Consider the following 21,578-nt stretch of genomic DNA (forward strand, 5'->3'; position numbering starts at 1 on the left):
AATATAGATGAGAACCCTACAGAAAAAAAATCCTAACTCACAGAGACAAAGAAGACCTAAAAAGTGGGAAAGTATTTATTATGATTAGAGATTAAAATACTCAATACTACAAAAACATCAGTTCTCCTCAACTTGATTGACAGCTGTATTGCCAACACGGTAGCCACCAGCCAAATGTGGTAAATTAAATTTAATGGTTAGAAGACAAACAAAACTCTGGAAGAGATTATCTTACTGGCTAAATGGATACATGAAGATTTCCTAGGACACTGTTTCAGATTGTTTTCTCAAAATTATTCCATCAAATAACCATTTATCATTCTTTCATGAATCTAAAACGATTAGTTTTAAAGATCACTGGTTTATAATGGGGTTTTAATCACATTTTCTAAAGCTGCAAACTGATAAAATCTAGCTAAACATAAGACTAAAGGTATGTAAAGTTGTAATGTACACAAACAAAATTAAGTTTAATCTGATATATACACATATATAATACACTGTGCATACAGTTCATATATGCCTTGTTAATTTTCAAAAACAACTAAAATCTGTATTTCTTTTACATTTTCATAGCTATTTTTTTCTATTAACTCATATCTATACAGTCAGTAAGGACATTTCACTGACAACTACATACTGCAACCATTTTCTCATTTAAAAATATTCATGCTACTTGAAATATAACATCAAGAATTCAACTCTTGGCCAGGCACAGTGGCTCACGCCTGCAATCCCAGTACTTTGGGAAGCTGGGGTGGGAGGATTGCCCAAGGTCAGGAGTTCAAGACTAGCCTGGCAACATGGTGAAACCCTGTCTCTACAAAAAATACAAATAATTAGCTGGGCATGGTGGTACATGCCTGTAGTCCTAGCTACTTAGGGAGCTGAGGGGGAAGGACTGCTTGAGCCCAGGAAGTCAAGGTTGCAGTGAGCCAACATGGTACCACTGCACTCCAGCCTGGGTGACAAAGTGAGACCTTGTCTCAAAAAAAAAAAAAAAAAAAAAAGAGAGAGACCCTGTCTGGAACATATACAGATGTATACACATAGATACCAAGCACTCACTAGTATTTTAGGGGTGTGGAGTGGGAAGGAGGGTAGAGAATACAAATGAACAACCTACATTTTTTTTATCTGCAGGGTTAGGTGAATTCCTCTTCCTTTTCTGTCTCAACTCCCACGTCACAACTATACTCCTGTTGTTACTCTAAGTGACAGGTTGGATCCTGCCTCCATATGTTAGTCATTGCTCCACAAACCAAAATTGGGCTGAAGGTGCCTCCTATTTCCTGAGGCTTCTGGGCACTAAACCCAAGTAACCCTGTAAGGATCTCACAGCACATGGTATCATCTAAGACTTGTCCTGTCAGTCTCCAGGAAGACCTGTAGAAAGAAAAATAACTTTCCTGCCTTTTCATTTTTTAGGCACACAATCTTCTCTAGTATGTAGTAACCTTCTTACAAGACCAGTCACAATAAACTGACATAACTTTCATCACATGGGTGTGAGGATGTTAAAAGTAAACAAAGATAAGATGTGCTTCTCCATATTTCTATTGAAGGCCATCTTACGTTGAAGGCATTTTTACTCGCTATAGCTACACTACACAAAGCTGTGACAGAAGTCATGCAGCTTAAATGAAACAGTGATTGAAATTAATTTAAAACAGTGAATGTTAAATAAGGCCATGTAACAGTTAAAAACAGGTGCTTTAAAATCAGAACCAGGTCCAGATCCCACCTACTTGCCATGTGATGCTAGGCAAGTTAATTATCAACTCCAAATCCTACTTCCTTTATCTGTAAATGGGTATAATGCCACTAATTTCCTGGGGTCAACAATTAAATCAGATAATGGATGTATAGTGTTAGAATAGTCACTTGCACCTCATAAGCTATGGTTATGGACCACACACACTTAGCTATGTAGCAGACGTACCTTCAAAAAGTCTTATCATTTAAATAAGTTCTTTATGTTAACAACAGAGATTTTTATCACAAATGTATACTTTAGAACTCTGAAGGGCTTCAAAACCTAAAGTCTGCTGTGCTGAGCAAAGCCCAAACTGTGGGGATAATACACAAGTGTTTGCAATTCATTCGGCCCATGCAGCTTTAAATCTTCCAAACTATAATTAAAACATTTGATTAATATACTTCAAAAGTTCATTTTAATAATTAAACCTGCACTTACCTGTCACTGAAAAAGCCAAATCCATAACCATATCATGGTGCCAATGTAAACATGTATACGTGTATTTCTTTTCATCATAAAAATTCCTCCTGTTGAAGAAAAATGAAGCTCTTAATTTGACCATAGGTTTAAGTTAGGAAAATGACAGCATGCCAAATATAATAAACATAATATATGCCAAATATAATAAATCATAATATGAAGCTTTCTGGTCTTAATGTGCACACTATTTCTAACCAGAGTAACCGACTTCTATAAATGTGGTGTTCTCCTAGATATTCACTATTGTCAGTCTTTCCTTTTTTGGAAAATGGCAAACAAAAAAAGTTTTCTTCAATAAAATGATTTTAGGACCTGGCATGGTGGCTCATGCCTGTAATCCCAGCACTTTGGGAGGCCGAGGTGGGAGGATCATGAGGTCAGGAGATCGAGACCATCCTGGCCAACATGGTGAAACCCTGTCTCTACTAAACATACAAAAATTAGCTGGGCATCGTGGTGCACATCTGTAATCCCAGCCACTCAGAAGGCTGAGGCAGGAGAATTGCTTGAATCCAGGAGGCGGAGGTTGCAGTGAGCCAAGATCGCACCACTGCAGTCCAGCCTGGTAAGAGAGAGACTTTGTCTCAAAAATAAATAAATAAATAAAATAAAAAATAAATAAATAATTAGAGGCAACAAGAAGTTTTTTACTCAAGCCCAAGGTTAGAAATTCTAAAACAGTAAGTAAGACATGAAAAGCACACAAAAAAGGAATGGGAGGCTGTTTCCCTGGACCCAGAGATAGTCCTGTTCTTCAGGACTAACATGAAACAGTATATAAATGATCGCCATGCTCTTCATGAGTAAACTGACCAAAGACGAATTTTGCCATCCATGTGACCAGATGCTATGCAGTCTTCCTTCGGGTGACATGCTACACATGTAAAATTGTTCTTAGCATGCTTCTTGTTTCTTGATGATGATAAAGTAAACCTAGGAGAAAAAGAAATTTCCCTTAATTGTTAAAGTCTCCTGGTAAGTGGTAATGTAGTTAAGTAGAAGAGAGTTCCCAGCAATAGCGACCAAAATTGTAGAACTCAAAATTCAATGAATATAAATGCAGGATTGTTTTTAAAAAGAAAATTTTGATTAAGAATTAAGCATTCTGTTTTGTAAACATACATTAATACACAATATAAACTTCATGTAACTAATATTCTACCATAATAATTTATTCATGGAAGCCACTGACATTTAAGTAAGGAAAAGACAGTCCTTTTAGCGATTTTTTTTTGGCCTGGGTAAAGCTTGTTCAAATTTCTCACTGAACCTAAGTTTTGGCATGAGGCATAATCAAACCTAACACATTAGATTTGAGACAAATGGCTAATGCATCTGAAGGGACAAATCTAAAAAGATAAATCTACTTGTTATAACATCTAGCCTATTTCCTACTCTTTGGCTGAATACTCGTCAATCTTCAGGCTCTGAAGAAGTCAGGATCCTTATAACACTAAAAAGAAAGCAATCTTAGCAGGGTAAAAGGGAAGAGGGGGTCATGACTTTCAATAGTAACTACTCAATGCTTAGCACTAGCTGCTCTAAATATGTCAACTTATTCATCATTATACCTCTGTTAGGTAGATATTATCTCCATTTTAAATAAGTGTTAAATTGAGGTGCACTGGGGATCAAATGGACTAAAAAATCTGATCCAATTTAAACTTACATATCCCAAAGCCTGTATTCATTCCTACATCCCTAAAATGGCAGTGAGAATCACGTGGTGAAATATTGTCAAAATACACCCAACTTTGACTCCAAGAATGCAGATCAGAATTTAGGTGTGTGGGGCTTTGACTGGAAAAAGCTTCCGAGGTTTTGGTGACCAATGGATGATTAAAAACTATACCTCCATACTTCACAGTCTGACAATCTCTTGTAACATGAAAGTGGGAATAGCCTTGGATTATAGGTATAAGGAAGAAATAAAATTATAACAAACTCTTGAGGGAATAAAATAAAGTTAATAAAAAAGAATTCTTACCTTGACGTTGTTTTCTTTTTGAAAAAATAAACAGACAAATAAAAGTCCCGTACTGCAGCAACATATACGCCCTGGTATTTCAAAGAGAAGATAAACATTCACAAATATAGTCAACATTCTTTAAAAAGAAACATCCCCTCCCAACAAACGTTAACAGTAAAAGTAACTTTGTTCAGCTGATAAGAGTATATTAATATAAAACAATATATTCTACTTTGGCTGTAGAAAGAATAATCATACTACTAAAACAATGATAGAAAATCAAGAGATGAACTTAGGTCTTAAATCCTAAAACTAGACTCTCAAGCTTAAAGTACAATGATTTAAATTTTTTTTCTGTTAGGATTAATTTACACACACCAAAATGCAATGTTTGACATACATGTATACCTACACAATCAGGATCTAGAAAATTTCATTCCTCAGAAATGCCCTCTCCTTCCTCTCTACAGTCATTCCTCAGTGTCCCCATCCCCACCCATCTGTTTAGATCACCATAGCTTATTTCTCTGCTTGTTGTAGAATTTCATGTAAATAAAATGCTAAAATATACATTATTTTGTGCGGCCTCAGTGGATCAACATCATCCATCATCTTTTTGAATTTCATCCATGTTCTCATGTGTGTCATCAGCTCCTTTTTAATGCTGAGCAGTATCCCATATTCAACAAATATGAATACATATATTTGTTTATTCTCTTGCTGATGAATATTTGGGTTATTTACATTTTGGAGCTACTATGAATAATCATTCTTGTACACAACATTTTGTGGTTATGTTTTCATTTCTATGTAGGAACACTGGGTAAATGTATTTAACTTTGCTCTATATCCTGTCAACATTACCTACTCTAGTGGACGTTAAGGTGGTATGTTGCTATGGCTTTAATTTGTATTTAATTGATGACTAACAACACTGAAGAATGCTGACATTAATGATGTTAAAAAATTTTACTCTGAGAAATGAACTGTTTTCAGAATAATGCCAAAATAATGCTACAAAACTAAAGGCTAAAGAGACATGCCCCTCCAGTGATGTCCAGGGCTTTTCATAGCATTTGATTTTTAAAAGAGTAAAGTAACTGTTAACAGGGAATGGCTAAAGAAATCACAATATAAACATCAGTTATTATTTATGAAAAACATGTTAGTTTACACACATGCTGCAATGTTAAGTGAAAAAAAGATAAAAAGACTTCTGATCTTAATTCTTTTTGGGAAAAGTTATTTTATGAATGTTAAGAAAAAAACCTAGAAAGGAATTCTTCAATTATCACTGGTAAAATTATAGGTTTTATTTCCTCATTATATTTTTCTGTAACTTTCAAATTTTCTATAATGGGCGTATTAATTATGAACAGAGAGGCCATATTTTCTAAAGATACATAGTCTAAGAGAGTTTACAAAGGCAATAGGACAGAATACACAAAAGTAAGATTGACCCTCAAAAATCTATTACCATAAATACATGCTAAAGCAACGAAGAGACTTCTTAGTTACTAATAAAAATATAATAATTCAAGGGAATATAAAATCACTGTAACATAAAATGCTCAGAAGAGAGACTACAGGAAAGAAATTTTAGGTACAAAAGAGACAACCAACAAAACAAAAATTACCTCATTTCCAAAGGCAATGCACTTGGGTGACTGGTTTATGTAATCCAAAACAATGGACAGCTCCTTGGCTTCTACTTCCTGGCTTGATGATTTTGGCAGTTTCACTGAAACCAGCTGAAATATATCTAGGCAAAGGAAGCTATATTAATATAAAGCTTCTCTAGAGAGCGAACATGTGCCTTTATTCATATGAATTTTTTTTTTTTTTTTTTTTGGAGACGAAGTCTCATTCCGTTGCCCAGGCTGGAGTGCAGTGGCAGGGTCTTGGCTCACTGCAACCTCTGCCTCCCAGGTTCAAGCGATTCTCCTGACCCAGCCTCCTGACTAGCTGGGACTTCAGGCATGCACCACCACACCTGGCTAATTTTTGTATTTTTAGTAGAGATGGGGTTGGTCAGGCTGGTCTCAAACTCCTGACCTCAAGTATCTGCCCACCTTGCCTGCCAAACTGCTGTGATTATAGGCATGAGCCACTGTGCCTGGCCCTATGAAACTGCCAATCAGTACTCTAGAATTTATTCAATGCCCAGATAATAATTCTAGGCTAATTTTGAACAAAACATAATTTAAGGTTAGACTCTTTGTTTGAATTAAAAAGTTTTAAATGGAAGTCTAATGCCATAACTCATGTACATAAATGCCCCAAATATATAGAACTAGAAATCACCTTGTGCCTTACCAGTGCATTTTACATTCCAAAGTACTAAGTTGAGTGTTAAAATGGAAAAGGAATATTTGTTGAAGTAAGTAGCCAAAAGCAATAAACTATCTGAGAGTTTTCAGAAATACTATCTATGATGGGCCTGCCATAATATTTACAGGATAAAATCTCCTTTTCTGTAATATTGGCATATTCTTCTCTTTATATCTCCCTTTAAAAAGTATCACAAGTTATTTTTTTTACTCAGAGTAAAAGCAAAAGTCCTTCCAACAGTCTATGATGCTATATATAATCTGTTCTCCACTGGCTTACTCCCAGTGGCCTCCCTTCTCCAATATAGCTGCACGGCCCTTATTCCTCTTACTTAATATTTACTCTTCCAATATTGTGCATTTCCCTCCACTGCTTTATTTCTCTACAGACCACCTTTCATCTTACTGTATCATATAACTGATCCAGTCAGTTTACTATTGGGACTTACTGTGTGTTTTGTTTTGCACAACCATACCAGTATTTAGCACATGGTAGGTGCTTAATTAGGTGTTGAATGACTATATGATGCTTAGTCAAGAAGTAATACCATAAAAAATAACATGTAAATAAAAGGCTAACTTGTTTTTAAATTGGAGCAGTAACTGCAACATGATTTATTCAGTTTTCTATCAGAGACTCTGGTTTTGGGCTGTGGAACATGAACAACAGAAAAAGGTACACATACACATATAATATATGTTTTTGTATTTGAGTATGAGGCCAGTGGTGCAGTAAGCAAGGCAGCTAGCACAGGGGAACTTTTCAAGCCTGACTGACATTTATGTAGCAGCAATCCAGATTTTCATATGCTGGGTGCCCATTACATGCCAAGTTCTGAAGACTAATAATAGATCTCCTTATGAGACGAATTTAGATTACAACACAAGATCTTTACTTTAGATCAGTAGTTTTCCACCCTGTCTTGCATATTAGACACAACTGGAAAATTTTTTCAGTAAACAACTAGGCCCCAGCATATAGAATCTTATTACTTCAGTTCTTTGCATGATTCCTATGTGTAGCTGGTGTTTAGAATCATGGATAAAAGTTTTGCTAGAGCTACTGGCAACTACTTTCCAACTGAGGAATCATGGAGTGAGTATAGGAGGCTGTTACCAAACATGAGCGATGAGCAGAATCACTTGGGATGATATTAAAAACGCAGATTCCTAAGGTATACCCCAAACCTAGTGATCAACTGCCAGTCAGGAAGAGTAGGAATCTGAATGTTTCATAAATATGTGAACCGATACCAAGAATCTACATATTCAATAAACAAAACTGAAATTAAACATTAAAAAGACTGCTATGTTTGAAGCAGTCATCTGGCAAGATGACTTAATTATTTTTAAGAATGTTGCCACATATAGAACACTTTTTGAAATGTGCTTTGGAGGTGGTTTACTGATCCTCCCACCTCAGCCTCTGAGTAGCTAGGACTATAGCCACCATGTCTAACTTATTTTTCTTTTTAGAGACAGGGTTGTGGTATATGTTGCCTAGGCTGGTCTCAAACTCTTGACCTCAAGCATTCCTCCTACCTTGGGCTCCCAAAGCACTGGGATTACAGGTGTGAGCCATCATGCCCGGCCCCACTAACCATCTTAAAGCTGCTTATATTCTTCATTCTGAACAGAACTATATTTCATGGAGGATACCACAGAGTATGGTGGCATTCTTGAATTTGGGGATCAGAAAATTTCTTTAGATGTGTCCTCATGTCACTGTTCTGTTTTATTAAATTCTATGATAAAGGACAATTATGTCATCACTGATAATATTCCAGGAATTCCTACAATGCTGATGCATGGCAGTTTCAATGGACCAATGTTTCAAAGACAGTGAAAATGTAATTAATAACTTAGTCACACTATTATTCTTAATACCAACCAATTTTCTTTGCCATTTCCTACCCTTACTCAAGAGAGTAAGAAGTGTTCAATGATGGATACAATGATAGTGATGCTTAAGAATAACAGATTTAAGTTCAGTAGGAAAACAAATTCTATTCACCTTTGCAAAGCAGGTTTAAAATTTGAACTTTGCAGTCTAGTATTACAACCACATAGAAAATAATCCTTCCTTCACTGCATATTTCAGAACTCATACAAAGCCTCTCCAAATAAACACAATAATGACAAAGCAATTTAAGTGCCCACTCTAAAAACTGTTAGCTTTAGATTAAAATCAAATGTTATATTTTGAGGAACTGTAAAATGTAAAGAGCCACTCAATGCCATATATAGTAAGTAATTATACTATACCTGGTTTTTCTTTATTTACTGTAACAAAGACAGAATCCTCAGTTTGGGCAACGGTAAACAGGGAATGAAGTTTACATCCAACTATGAAAGTCTGAAAGATAAAGAGCACCATAGTGTTTACTGTCTGGTCCCTCCAGTAGAACCTAAGATCCATTAGGGCAGGGATTTTCATATTTTGCTCATTGCTGTATTCCCAACATAAGGAGAGTACCGGGCCTACAGAAGACAACTGCTTCGTATTTGTTAAATACCCTCTCAAGTTTCCTACATACAGATCTGATTCTTTTTAATGGCTGTATAGTATTGTACTGAATAAATGTATCATAATTTTAACTGACATCAAGGTCATATTTAACTTTTTTCCTGCCATAAACAGTGTTGTAAGGACTACATGTACAGGCCATTATTTTAACAAGGGATTCTTAGAGGTTAGGCTGCTGGAACAAAATGTGTTTACTAATTTTAGTTTTAGCTCTCATTGTGTACAAAGTACCGGTTTCTCTATTCTTTACCTATCACTAGATTTTTTTCAATCTACAATTTGGCTGAACTTATGGGGAAATACTATATCATTTTTTAAAATTTCTGTTTCTTTGTTAATGAGTTTAAACATCTCTTCATATTTACTGGCTACTTGTATTTCTTTTTCTTTGAATTTACATATTCCTACTTTATGCAAATTTCTCCTACAAGGCTATTAGTTTTTCCTTATTGGTTTTTGGGAATATTTTTGTATATTTGGAATAATATTTTCTGTAGATATTTTCTCCCAGCTTTAACTTGTCTTTTTGTAAGTGGAAAATGTTTATGTAGTCAATTTTTTTTTGATGTCATTCTGTAATTTGTTTAGGAAATCGATTTAAATATTTGAAACAGTACATCTACCATTATATTACATTGCCTTTTATTTTCACATAAGGAAAAATAAAGATCAATCCACATACCTTTATTAAGATGCCATCTATATAGTCCCACAGTTTAATTGTGCCATCAAGGGAACAAGAATATAGCTAAAAGGGTAAAACAGTACAAAACTGATTTAAAAAAAGGAAATTCATCAAGATATCAAACAAATAATTAAAAGCTGATCAGGGGCATTTTCTATGCATTATTTCACTGTCAACCTTAAAGAGGTAGAGTCATTTATATTGCTTCTGTGAAACAATCTTTTCACAGTTCTCTGCAAGAAGCAGACCCATCCATTTCAAGTTTCCACTAAAAGAGAGAGGAAAAAAGTCAACCTTCTATCTTGAAGAGTGAGATGGTAAGGTTGTGAATGAGATATGTAAAGCACCTAGGTACAGTGGGTCCCACCTATAATCTCAGCACTTTGGGACGCTCAGGTAGGTGTATCACTTGAGGCCAGGAGTTCGAGACCAGACTGGCCAATATGGTGAAACTCCATTTCTAGTGAAAACACAAAAATCAGCCAGGTGTGGTGGCATATCCTGTAATCCCAGCTACTTGGGAAGCTGTGAGTGCAGTGAGCTGAGATCACATCGCTGTACTCCAGCCTGGGCAGCAGTGTAAGACTCAAACGAAAAAAAAGTATTTAACAGCTTATTGCTCTTTTTGCCGGAACTCAGTTTTATTAGCCAAACTCCTTTCAACTTATCAGTATTAAGATTGCTTCTCAAGTGATTAAGAAGATTCTGTGTAAAAAAAATTTTTTCCAATCCATCAAGGACCAATACTTTCATAAAATACAATAGAAATTACAATGTGCTAGGATGCTGTGGCAATGTCAAAGTGTTTTGTGACACTCACTTACTGTACTGTCATACAGAATGGTAACTAACAGTTTAAGATGCTGGACTGTGGACCATACTTTGGTAGCACCAGAAGACCTTAGTAACACATAGCTTAATTTTTGTCCTAGTGCACTTAGTTTTATTAAGTTTCCACTAGATTTTTTGTTTTTGTCGTTACAGGAAAGTACTCTGCTTATAATGTTTACAAAGAATTTTAATATTTTTAAAGAAAGTGGCAATTTTAGGGTTTCTGCAAATAGAGACAGAGAAATTTTAAAATGTTGGAGTAAAACCACATTATCTATCCTGAAACAAAGCTTTTATGCAATGTGCATACTTTTTTTGGCTATAAAATTTAGTACATGGGCTTTACAAATTTCAATTTTAACAAAATAATATTTTTGCTATTAAAAACATTCAAATGCTACACACAGCAATAAACTTTTGTCAAACCCTCAGAGGACAGCAAGGATAAAATATGTACTTGGATCCTCCAGAAAAGCTACTTAACTTTGATTTTTAGGAGTAGCTCATTTAGTTTTGGAAAGAAAAGATTGGTGCTACTTTAGTTCCTTTGGAATAAGAGTGAATGGTAATGCAAATCCACTTAATAACTTCCAAGTTGGTTGTGACTAATCCAGGAAAATGGAATTTGATTAAAAATGAGAAAAACAAAATATTGTTGAGATAAAATTTTAGTAGATTTGCTAAAATTTAGGAACAGAATTAAAATGACCATTTCATAATTCTTGAATACTGAGAAACAAGGGCTACTTTATTAGGGAAGTGGGAAAGTCCGGACTAAATTAAATTCCCAAATTTGTCTTGAAACTAACTGGCTGACCAACTCACCAAAGAAATGTTCTCATCTAGACACTGGTCTTAAGCCTAGGCAACATCTAGAGTAAGCCAGAGCCTCACTTCTAAAGGAACAGATCTACCAAATCAATACATCCTGGCCAATACTTTTCAAAATGGGTCGCAGAAACCAAATGGTTCACAAGTCAAATAAGTTTGAGAAAAACCAAATACTACATACCCCTTTTGGATATTTGCAAATACATGTAAGGGGACCTAAGAAGACCTACAATCAAGAAATAGATTTAACTGTGCCTAGCCCTGAATATCAGAAACTCATACAGCCAAGAACATCCTTCTCAAGTAACACCTATTAGCATTCCGTGGAACAAATTGTTCATAGAATAAACTATGGGCAATGTAGTTTAGTAAGTGAAAAATACCCTACACCTGAAGATAAATAAGTATTTTACTTATAATCTGGAAGGTTTCCCAGCCAAATTCAACTCAAAATTTTCTGTCAAGAACAAAACCATTCTTAAACTATTCAGCTATAAACTGTTTGACACCTGTAGATGGTTGTTGGGGTTGAGTTGGATTCCAGTCACCAGATTTCTGTGCCCATGCAGTATGTGTACACACTCTTCTGTAGCTGTGCTGTAAACTTTAACAAAGTCTCCAGAGACACAGAAGATATACCTGGAAAAAAAGAAAGAAAAGCAAGTTTCACATACTGTTATTAGTCTGTTTTCATGCTGCTGAAAAAGATAAAACCGAGACTGGGTAATTCATAAAGGAAAGACTTTTAATGGAGTTAAACGTCCCCCATGTGGCTGGGGAGGCTTCACATCATGGCAGAAGATGAAAGGCGAGTCTTACACAGTGGCAGGCAAAAAGAAAACTTGTGCAGGGAGCTCACCTTTATAAATCTATGAGCTTTCATGAGACTCCTTCACTACCACAAGAACAGAATGGGGGAAAGTGCCCCCATGATTAGTTATATCCAACTGAGTCCCCCCAACAACACATGGAAATTACGGGAGCTACAATTCAAGATGAGGTATGGGTGGGGACACAGCCAAATCATATCACATATCAATACGTAGTACAATCTTTTTATTGTCCATGATAAAAATGCAACAGAGGTTTCTTTCAGTATAGTTTAAGAATTGAATATTCAAATTTGTGTGCCTTTTGTCTATGGGGACATCTATGACCAATTAGTTCACTAACTCAGAAGAGATTAATGATGCCAATGTCATATCTCTTGCCTGTTGGTAGACAAAGGCTTTAAATGAAATTATCCTGCAAAGACAGCCAACTTAATAACCAAGTTGCCTGCTCATTAAATGGATGCAGACACTGTGCTCGTCACTATCAACTATTACTCTTCAATAGTACTGTCAACAGGAGTGTCTTTCCATGTCCCCAACATCTCCATGGTTCACTGGGAACACTGGCTTACAAATGCCAAGTCAAAGGTTGTGCTCCAGTTGGTGAGGTCTGGGCCTCTTGTATAGAAAAATACAAAGACGTTATTCCATTTTTTTTCTTGTTGCTGAAATGCTGGCTTTGCTTTGTCTTTCTGGATTTCTTTCATGTAGTAGTGGCTACTAAATTACAAAAGGTGGTTAAGTTGGGGCATTATTTGACTGTTTTTATGATATCACAGAACAAGGCACAGAAATATTAATCTTGTATCTTCCAAGTAAAAAATGTTTGCTCTGTGTCCATTATATCTACAGTAGTATTTTCTTATTTATGGTTTCATTTTCTCTGGCTTTACCTACCTACCGTCATAATTCATAAGTTTAAAATTATATGCCATTCTCAGTAGAGTGATTAATCCTCTTGTCCCATCTGAGACATGAATCATTCCTTTTTCCAGCTTTCTCTGCTGTAGACGAACCCACCCATTAGTCGCTTAGAAACTGTCTAGGTTATCCTATCCACTATTGCTGTACTGCAGTACTTATGTTCACGTAACCCTTATTTTACTTAATAATGGCCCCAAACAAAACTGACATATTGTTATAATTGTTCTATTTTATTAGTTATTATATTAATCTCTGTGCTTAATTTATAACTTAAACTTTATCATATGTAGGTATGTATAGGAAAAAATATAGTATATATAGGGTTTGGTACCATCTGTGGTTCTAGGAATCCACTGGGGGTCCTGGAACATAACCCTTGCAGACAAAGGAGGGCTACCGTATTACATTGCACTAAGAGTCCATCTGTTGCAAACTGGGGCCACTACTATCCTATTTTACCAGTTCTAAGATAACTTGATTTTTGCATGTTCATCTCTTTGAAATTAGGATGCATCTTATAATCAATGGAATCTTTTAAGTGCTGTCATTCATGAGGCATGGTTGTATGAAATGGTGTAAGATCAAGAATGTACGAGCAACAAAGCATTTGAGATACACAGCCTCCCTCTTCTCAATTCCCCTGAGTACTTCAGATCAGAGGCTTAACATCTGCAGCCTGGACCACTCGAGGACTTTCTACAGTCTCCAGGTAAAGTCCTTCAATGCAGCTTTCACACTCATACCAGACTAATTTTGCAAATTTGACCATATCACTTCCACAGATGAAATTAAGTTAAAATCCTTCAATGTTTCCCCTCTGCCTTTAGGAAATGATCCAAACTCCTGGTAGTCCGATCCTAGTCTAACTTGGACTACTTTTTCACTTAACACTGTGCTCTATTAAAGTAGTTCACAACTCCAACAATTTTCCCCATCCCCCTAGACACACCCTATCGGTATCAAGAGGTCCTTCAGACATGGCTTCCTTGAGACAGTAGTGGGTAGGTGGCTACTGTTGGCCAAGGAACATTCCCTGATTGATTCTGACAAGCTTCCTCAGAAAAAAGGAATTTTCTCTCTTCTTGCTTTTCAGCAAAGAACAGTGGCTTCAATTACTTAAATGAAACCCCTCAAAGTGTACTTTCTCTCCATGATTATGCATTTTCTGCTATCTACATAGAACATGTTTTCTTTTTCTTTTTTTAAGTTTTAAAGTAACTTTATTTACTTTTGTGAAGGTCAAGTGCTATGTTCTTTGCATTAAATGCAATATTTACTCAAATTATTTCCAGACAATATGAAATATATATTATCATTTCCAATTTGCAGATGAGAAATTCTAGGCTGAAACATTAAATCGTTGACTCAAACTCATACAATTGGTCAGGTACAGAGCTTGCCTTAAGTTTTCTTGACATTTAATAAACACATTAATAGCAGTAGACATATGTCACTATAAGTAAATAAACATATACCTAGTCAGATTTTTACTTAAAGGGGAATATAACCAGAGTATTTGTTTTACAGTGCTTTTTTTTTTTAAATTATACTTTAAGTTCTGGGGTACCTGTGCAGAATGTGCCAGTTTGTTATATAGGTATACACGTGCCATGGTGGTTTGCTGCATCCACCCACCAGGCATCGACATTAGGTATTTCTCCTAATGTTATCCCTTCCCAATGCTCCCACCCCCAAATGGTTCCTTCCCTACCCCTCCGACCCCCCCCAACTGGCTCCAGTGTGTGATGCTCCCTTCCCTGCGTCCATGTGTTCTCATTATTCAATACTCAGTTATGAGTGAGAACATGTGGATAGAACACGATTTTCTATCTTCTTTTTTTTTTTAATTTCCAAAGAGTAAGCTTTTTATTTTTTAACTTTAAATTTTGAAATAATTTTAGATTTACAGAAGAATTAAAGTTCCTGTATACACGTCACCTAGCTTCCACTAATGTTAGCACTTTACATAAGCACAGCACATTAGTTCAAACTAAGATATTAACATTGGTACATGACTATTAACTATATAATTTATTTGGAGTTCTTCATCTTTTCCATTAATGTCTTTTTTATGTTCCTAGAACCCAATCCAGCATACCACATCAGTTATCACATCTTAGAACCTTCCAATCAGTGACAGGTCTTTCCTATTTCTCAGGACTCTGACTACTGCTTTAAGACTCAGCTCAGAATTTTCTCCCGGAAGCCCTTCCTCATCTTCTCATTCTAGATCAGCACCAGTCCTACTGTGCTTCTACATGACGGTGGGCTTAGCTCCATCACAGAACTTACCATAATGCATTAAGACTGTCTGTGTACTATGTTTCTCCTCTACTAGACTGCGAATTCTTTGAGATGAGACAATATTTTCACTTATTATAAACAATAATAGCAAGTCAAACACAAATGGATTCAAATGCCAGCTTTATCATGTATTAGCTGAATGATGTTAGAGAATTTACTTAACTTCTTTAAACTTCATATTTCCACTTACAGTTACCCACAGTAAAACGCAAATAACACTTTCTCATAAAGTTTAAGTGAAACAATGCATGCAAATGCAAACTTAGCACACACAGTAAGCACTCACTAAATAGGGATAATACCTTAACCTTGTAGACTGGAAGGTGTGTAATGCACCCAACCACACCTGTCACATAGGATTCATCTTTGTTGAGAAAGTGAAGAAGTAAGAAATTAGGGATGTTCCAAGCCAGAACCAGGATTTAAACTAGGCTCTGAAGGATGTACGATTTAAGCGGTTAGGAAGAAAAAACAGCAACATAAGTAAAAGCATGGAAATAGCATTATGTACAAGACACAGAGAATGTACTTATCTGACAAGCAAAGTGTGTATAATAGGTAGTATCAGGAAACAGTTGGATAAGAAGACTTGCGCTGTATTAGGAAAGGGACTGAAAGCCACACAGAAGAACTGCAGTTAAGGAAGCAACAAAAAACTGTTACCGAGTTCTGAGTAGAAGAAGAAGAGTAGGAATAAAAGTTAGAGTAATAATGTTACAACAGTAACAACTTAGGTAAATTGTTACAGCGGCAATACTCAGAGTGATCTGCAAGGGAAAAATACTGAGTTTGGGACACTAGCTTGTGGGCAATTTAGGAATGTGAAAGGCAAGGATGACCCACTGTTTCAGTTTTCTCTCCCCTAGCAACCCCAATGCAATAATTCATAGCACTATATAACTGGGGGATGCAGCAGACTGGAATGCAAATGGAACTGGACTGAGAGTCAGTATTATCTAATATGAGAACATCAGAAACTTTCATGTAATACCTAGCAATACTGATTACAGCTACTTACACTGAGCCATTCAATACCTGGCCTTGTCTACAGGCATTTAATCCTCCTAATAACCATGTGAAATGAACTATTATCCTTGTTTACAGATGATAGCAACTGAGGCAAAGATTAAGAAACGTACAAAGGCTTCATAATGTAAGATTTGGATTTTGAAGCCAGGGAGTGGTTTGGTTTCCAGCCACACTGAGTAAAGAGACCAAGTCTTAGCGTATTTTTATCTCATAAAGAATCTAACATCAGTTTTCACGTAAAGTTCCAAAAAGACTGCCACTATGCTCTATGGTTCAGGGGTGAGGGGTGGGTAGGAAAAGAGGAATACTTTTAGGTTTTAGTCACTCCAAAACATGATTCTGTACAAGAGAGTAGGTGCTGCAAAAGTAGTGGCATATACATCCATCACATCCATGCCCGGACCATTTTCCAGGCGCCGGAGCACCCTCCATCCAGATTCTTGACACGGAGACCTGCCCCAGGGGCTTTCAATCTACATGCAGGTAAACTGTCCAGGAATCGGATGGGAGGGAGGGAACACTCCAACCTGCAGTGCTAACCGGACCTTTGGGTACCCTGGGGATCCCCCACACGCGCGTGCTCTCCGTAAAGGTGATTATCCGCCGGCAGGTGACTCCGAACGCTACTGACAGTTCCTTCTCCCCGACCCTCGGGAAACTCACGCCCCGCCCCTCAACCAAGAAAGCACGGTGCCCCCCATACTTAGAATCCGCAGAGAACACAGCTCTCCTAAAGTTCAATTCGCTGCCGCCGCAACGAACCACGCGGATGTTCTCCTCCACCATCTTTGCGCAGTCGCAGAATGGCTAATCGCTGGTTCCGCCCTGAACTTCCTACATTCATTCGGCAATAGGGCTGTTCCCAGCCCAAATAACCCACCCACGGGCCCTTCTAGGCCTGAGACTCTGTGGTAGGATGCAGCGCCTATGCAGCCATCTTTTGTGTGGGCAATGTCAAACTAAGACACTTGTAAGAAAAGGTGAAAGGAAAACAAAGACTCAAAGACAATTAGTTTTGATTATATAGCTCTACACAATTATTTAATAAGGACATATTTCCTTTCAGCCTTGTCAACTTGACTCTATGGCTTTTTCCGCCAGAAGGGAAAGGTGGCGCACAATGCACTACGTAACCTCCAGTCGTCTTCTCCACCCACCCAACCCCCGCCCAGGAGGCGTCGCTTTTTTGTGTCAGTGATCCTGGCGCTGCAGGATGACGCAAGCCTCTCGCCCCCTGGGTTTCTTGGTCGCTGCCTTGAGTTACTGGGTGGAAAGGTAGCATTCTCCTCCTCGTACAGCGTTTTTGTTCTTCCTTTTAGCCTTTCTCCTGTTCCTGTAAGCATCGCGTAGGTTCCTACAGAATCTGCACAGCTCCTAGGGCCTGGCTTTCTTCCTTTGGGAATCTGGCTCCTACTCCGGGATTCTGGTGCATCTTCCCCATCTTTAAGTGTAGCTGCTCTGGCTAATCTGACATTCGGCCAGTCCCGCCAAATTTCAGGGCGCTGCTCTCTGGTTGCCTTGGTTTTACCTTTTCACTAATGGATAGAGCCTGTGGGTTAGGAACCCCTAAAATCCGAAGATGTTTATTTTGCCAGTTTATCTTCAGTTTTCCTTTTTAAAGTTAGACGTACTTGGACGCTGTATATTGTGACGCCTATTTTGATTTCACTTCTTGATTTGTCACAAGTATAGTCACATGCCACAGAAGGATCTTTCAGTCAATGCATATAACGCGGTGTTTCTGTAAGATTATAATACTGTGTGTTTACTGTACCTTTTCTGTGTTTAGGTACACAAATAGTATTCTGTTAGAATTGCCTGTAATATTGAGTACTGTGACATGCTGTTTAGATTTGCAGCCTAGGAGCAATCAGCCATAACATAGCCTAGGTGTGTAGTAGGCTGTACCATCTAGGTTTGTGTAAGTACACCCTATGATGCTAACACAATGATGAAATCACCTAACATGCATTTCTTAGAACATACCCCATCATTAAGCCACACATGATTATACTCATGCGTTTATTTATTGTGGAGAAATATGATACTCATAAAGGTCAAGACATATCCTGGGACAGCATCAGTGTAAAAATCAGAGATAAATTTACTTTTTACTGAGAAATCTAGTTTATTATAAGTGCTCAAAACTTTATTATTTGGGGAGCCAGAACTAGAAAAGGGAGATATTTAATAATGGCTTATCTCAAGCTGTAACGAGCTTTCTCTTTCATGACTCTGATACCCTCTGTCATAGTGGAAGGAGCGTAAAATATCACTTTTGATTCTACAGCTTTAACCTCGTTTTGTTCAGTTTTTTTTTTTTTTTTTTTTTTTTTTTTTTTTTTTTTTGAGACAGAGTCTTGTTCTGTTGCCGAGCGCCTGGCTGGAGTGCAGTGGCGTGATCTCGGCTCATTGCAACCTCCGCCTCCAAGGTTCAAGCAATTCTCCTGCTTCAGCCTCCCGAGTAGCTTGGGACTACAGGCATGTGCCACCATGCCCAGCTAATTTTTGTATTTTTAGTAGAGATAGGGTTTCACCATGTTGGTCAGAATGGTCTCGATCTCTTGACCTCATGATCTGCCCTCCTCGGCCTCCCAAAGTGCTGGGATTACAGGCGTGAGCCACCGCTCCCGGCCTGTTTAGTTTCTTGATGTCTACACAATATATCTTTTAAAGACTTTTTTGGGTACTTTGTAACTTCATACAGGCTTTTCCTTAGTACCTGAGCCAAGAAACAAATAGATTTTCACTCACATTAGTGTGACCAGTTGTATGTTACATATAGTAACTTTAGATTTTTCAGAAATGAATCAGAAAGTCCGTTATGGACAAAAACTAGCTGGATTGATAAACCTATGGAAGGATTTTTTTTACACAGGGTTATAATTTTCTGAAGAGTCCAGAAAATAAATCATTTATATTTTGATTTCTTTTTTTTTAAGGAAACAATGTTTTTTTTTTTAAAGGAACATAATTTTTAAGGAACCAATGCTTCCTACAGCTGTTTAATAGTGGCTTGTTTCTATCATATAACAAGGCTGAAGTAGGCAGAATAGGGCTAGTGCAGTGGTTCATTCATGCCACCAGGGACCTATGCTTTCTCTACTTTGTTCTTTCCATTTGTTATCCTTAACCATATTGGTTTTGTCCTTATGTTCACAGTTCATGTTCCTTTCAGTTAGAAGAAATAAGGGAATAGCAAGAAAGAGTATAGCCTATACATGGAAGGAAAAGAATTTTCCACAAACACTTTGCATCTTTCATCCAGGAAATATTTCCTAAGTGCCCAGTGTATGCCAGACATTCTTTCAGGATCTGGGAATACTGGAGTGAGAAAAACAGTAAACAAAATCCTTGTCTTACTGGGCCTTATCTTACAAAAGAAATAAAAACATACTATACTTTTGATGGCTTTAATTGCCCAGGGGAAACTCAAAGTAGAAAAGAAAGTGAGTCTAAGGGTGGGATCACATTTAGAATGGGTTTTCAGGGAAAGTCTTTCTGAGATGGCAACATTTGAAATGAAGACATGAGAGGTTGAGGGTGTGAATAAGCATGGAGCTATTTGGTGAATGAGTCGGCCAGAAGAAAGAGTATTCCTTTCCATGTTTGAGATAAGTCAAGAGGCCAGTGCGGTTGGAGAATAATCATCAAGTGCGTGCAGAAGAGGTCAGAGTAGTAGAAGATGGGATCAGAAAAGTAATAAGAGGCCAGTTCATAGGGCCTCCTAGATGGTTGTAACAGCTTTGGCTTTTACTCTGAAAGGGAAGACAGCGTAGCGTTTTTGTTAAAAAGTGAAAGGATTAGGCTAGTTTAAAAAATTCACATACAATTGACCGGGCATTGTGGCGCATGCCTGTAATCACAGCACTTTGGGAGGCTGAGGCTGGTGGATCACTTGAGGTCAGGAGTTCGAAACCAGCCTGTCCAACATGGCAAAACCCCGTCTCTATTAAAAATACAAAATTAGCCAGGCATGGTGGTGCATGCCTGTAATCCCAGCTATTCAGGAGGCTGAGGCAGGAGAATCGCTTGAACCTGGGAGGCAGAGGTTGTAGTGAGCCAAGATCACGCCACTGCACTCCAGCCTGGGCAACAAGAGCAAAACTCCATCTCAAAAAAACATTTACATATAATAAAATCTGCTTTCTTTGATATTTATGATCCACAAATTATTGTATCCATCATCACAAATAGGATACAAAAGGATTCCAACACCCTAAAGAATTCCCTAGTGCTTCTTTCCCATCCCCAAGACTTATCCCCTGGCAACCACTAATATGTTCTCTATCCCTAGAGTTTTGCCTTTTTCACAAAGCCATATGTAAATGGTATCATATAGTATGTAACCTTCGGTCTAGCTTCTTTTGCTTAGCATATTGCTTTTATGTTATGTGCATCACTGCTTTATATTGCTGAATGGTATTCCATTTTATGGGTATTTCACGGTTTATTCATTCACTTGTTGAAGAATGTATTTTACCTCCTGATTTTGGAAATTATGAATAATACTTCTCTAAATATTCATATGTAGGTTTATGTGTGAACATAAGCTTTTCTTTCTCTAGGATAAATGCCAGCAAATAGGATTGCTCAGTCAAATAATAAGTGTATATTTATTTAAGAAATTGCCAAATTGTTTTTTTTCCAGAGTTACTGTACTATTTTTGCATTTCTGTAGGTAATGTATGAAAGTTTTAGTTACTTTACACCCTTGTCAGGACTTGCTATTATCAATTTTTTTAATTTTAGCTGTTATAATAAATTGATAGTGGTATTTCATTGTAGTTTTAATTTTCACTTCCCTAATGTTAAGCATCACTTTATGTGTTTACTTCCCGTCTATATATCCTCTTTGGTGTAGTGTCATCAAGTCCTTCACCCATTGCTTTATTGGTTATCTTCTTACTGCTGAGTCTTGAGAATTGTTTTTAAAAAAATTTAATAAAAAAAAGTTTTCCCACTAGCAAGAAGGATTCAGCCACATTTTTACTGCTTAGTGTCTTCATGTATGTTTCTGTTCCCTTCAACAGATAATAAACATCATGTATAGTCTTTCACACCACTACCCTATGT

The 21,578-nt window shown here is 37.1% G+C and overlaps 2 protein-coding genes across 3 annotated transcripts in view; one reads left to right on the plus strand and one right to left on the minus strand.

Moving 5' to 3' along the window:
- Positions 1 to 17,307, minus strand: part of WDR75 (WD repeat domain 75) — a 31,729-nt gene extending 14,422 nt beyond the window's left edge. The window contains exons 1-8 of the mRNA XM_002749555.7: positions 17,206 to 17,307; positions 11,922 to 12,051; positions 9,748 to 9,813; positions 8,804 to 8,894; positions 5,846 to 5,970; positions 4,227 to 4,297; positions 3,053 to 3,172; positions 2,198 to 2,286 (exon numbers count right to left, since the gene is read on the minus strand). Coding sequence (XP_002749601.4) covers positions 2,198 to 2,286; positions 3,053 to 3,172; positions 4,227 to 4,297; positions 5,846 to 5,970; positions 8,804 to 8,894; positions 9,748 to 9,813; positions 11,922 to 12,051; positions 17,206 to 17,288 — 775 coding nt within the window. The 5' untranslated portion in view covers positions 17,289 to 17,307. The remainder of the gene's footprint in view (positions 1 to 2,197; positions 2,287 to 3,052; positions 3,173 to 4,226; positions 4,298 to 5,845; positions 5,971 to 8,803; positions 8,895 to 9,747; positions 9,814 to 11,921; positions 12,052 to 17,205) is intronic.
- A 383-nt stretch (positions 17,308 to 17,690) lies between these two features.
- COL5A2 (collagen type V alpha 2 chain) overlaps positions 17,691 to 21,578 on the plus strand; it is a 422,925-nt gene continuing 419,037 nt past the window's right edge. For both annotated transcript variants that reach the window (XM_078327126.1, XM_078327125.1), the window contains exon 1: positions 17,691 to 17,777. The gene's annotated coding sequence lies outside the window, so the exon portion shown is untranslated. The remainder of the gene's footprint in view (positions 17,778 to 21,578) is intronic.

This window comes from Callithrix jacchus, chromosome 6 (assembly GCF_049354715.1).
Source record: "Callithrix jacchus isolate 240 chromosome 6, calJac240_pri, whole genome shotgun sequence".
NCBI classification, from domain to species: domain Eukaryota; kingdom Metazoa; phylum Chordata; class Mammalia; order Primates; family Cebidae; genus Callithrix; species Callithrix jacchus.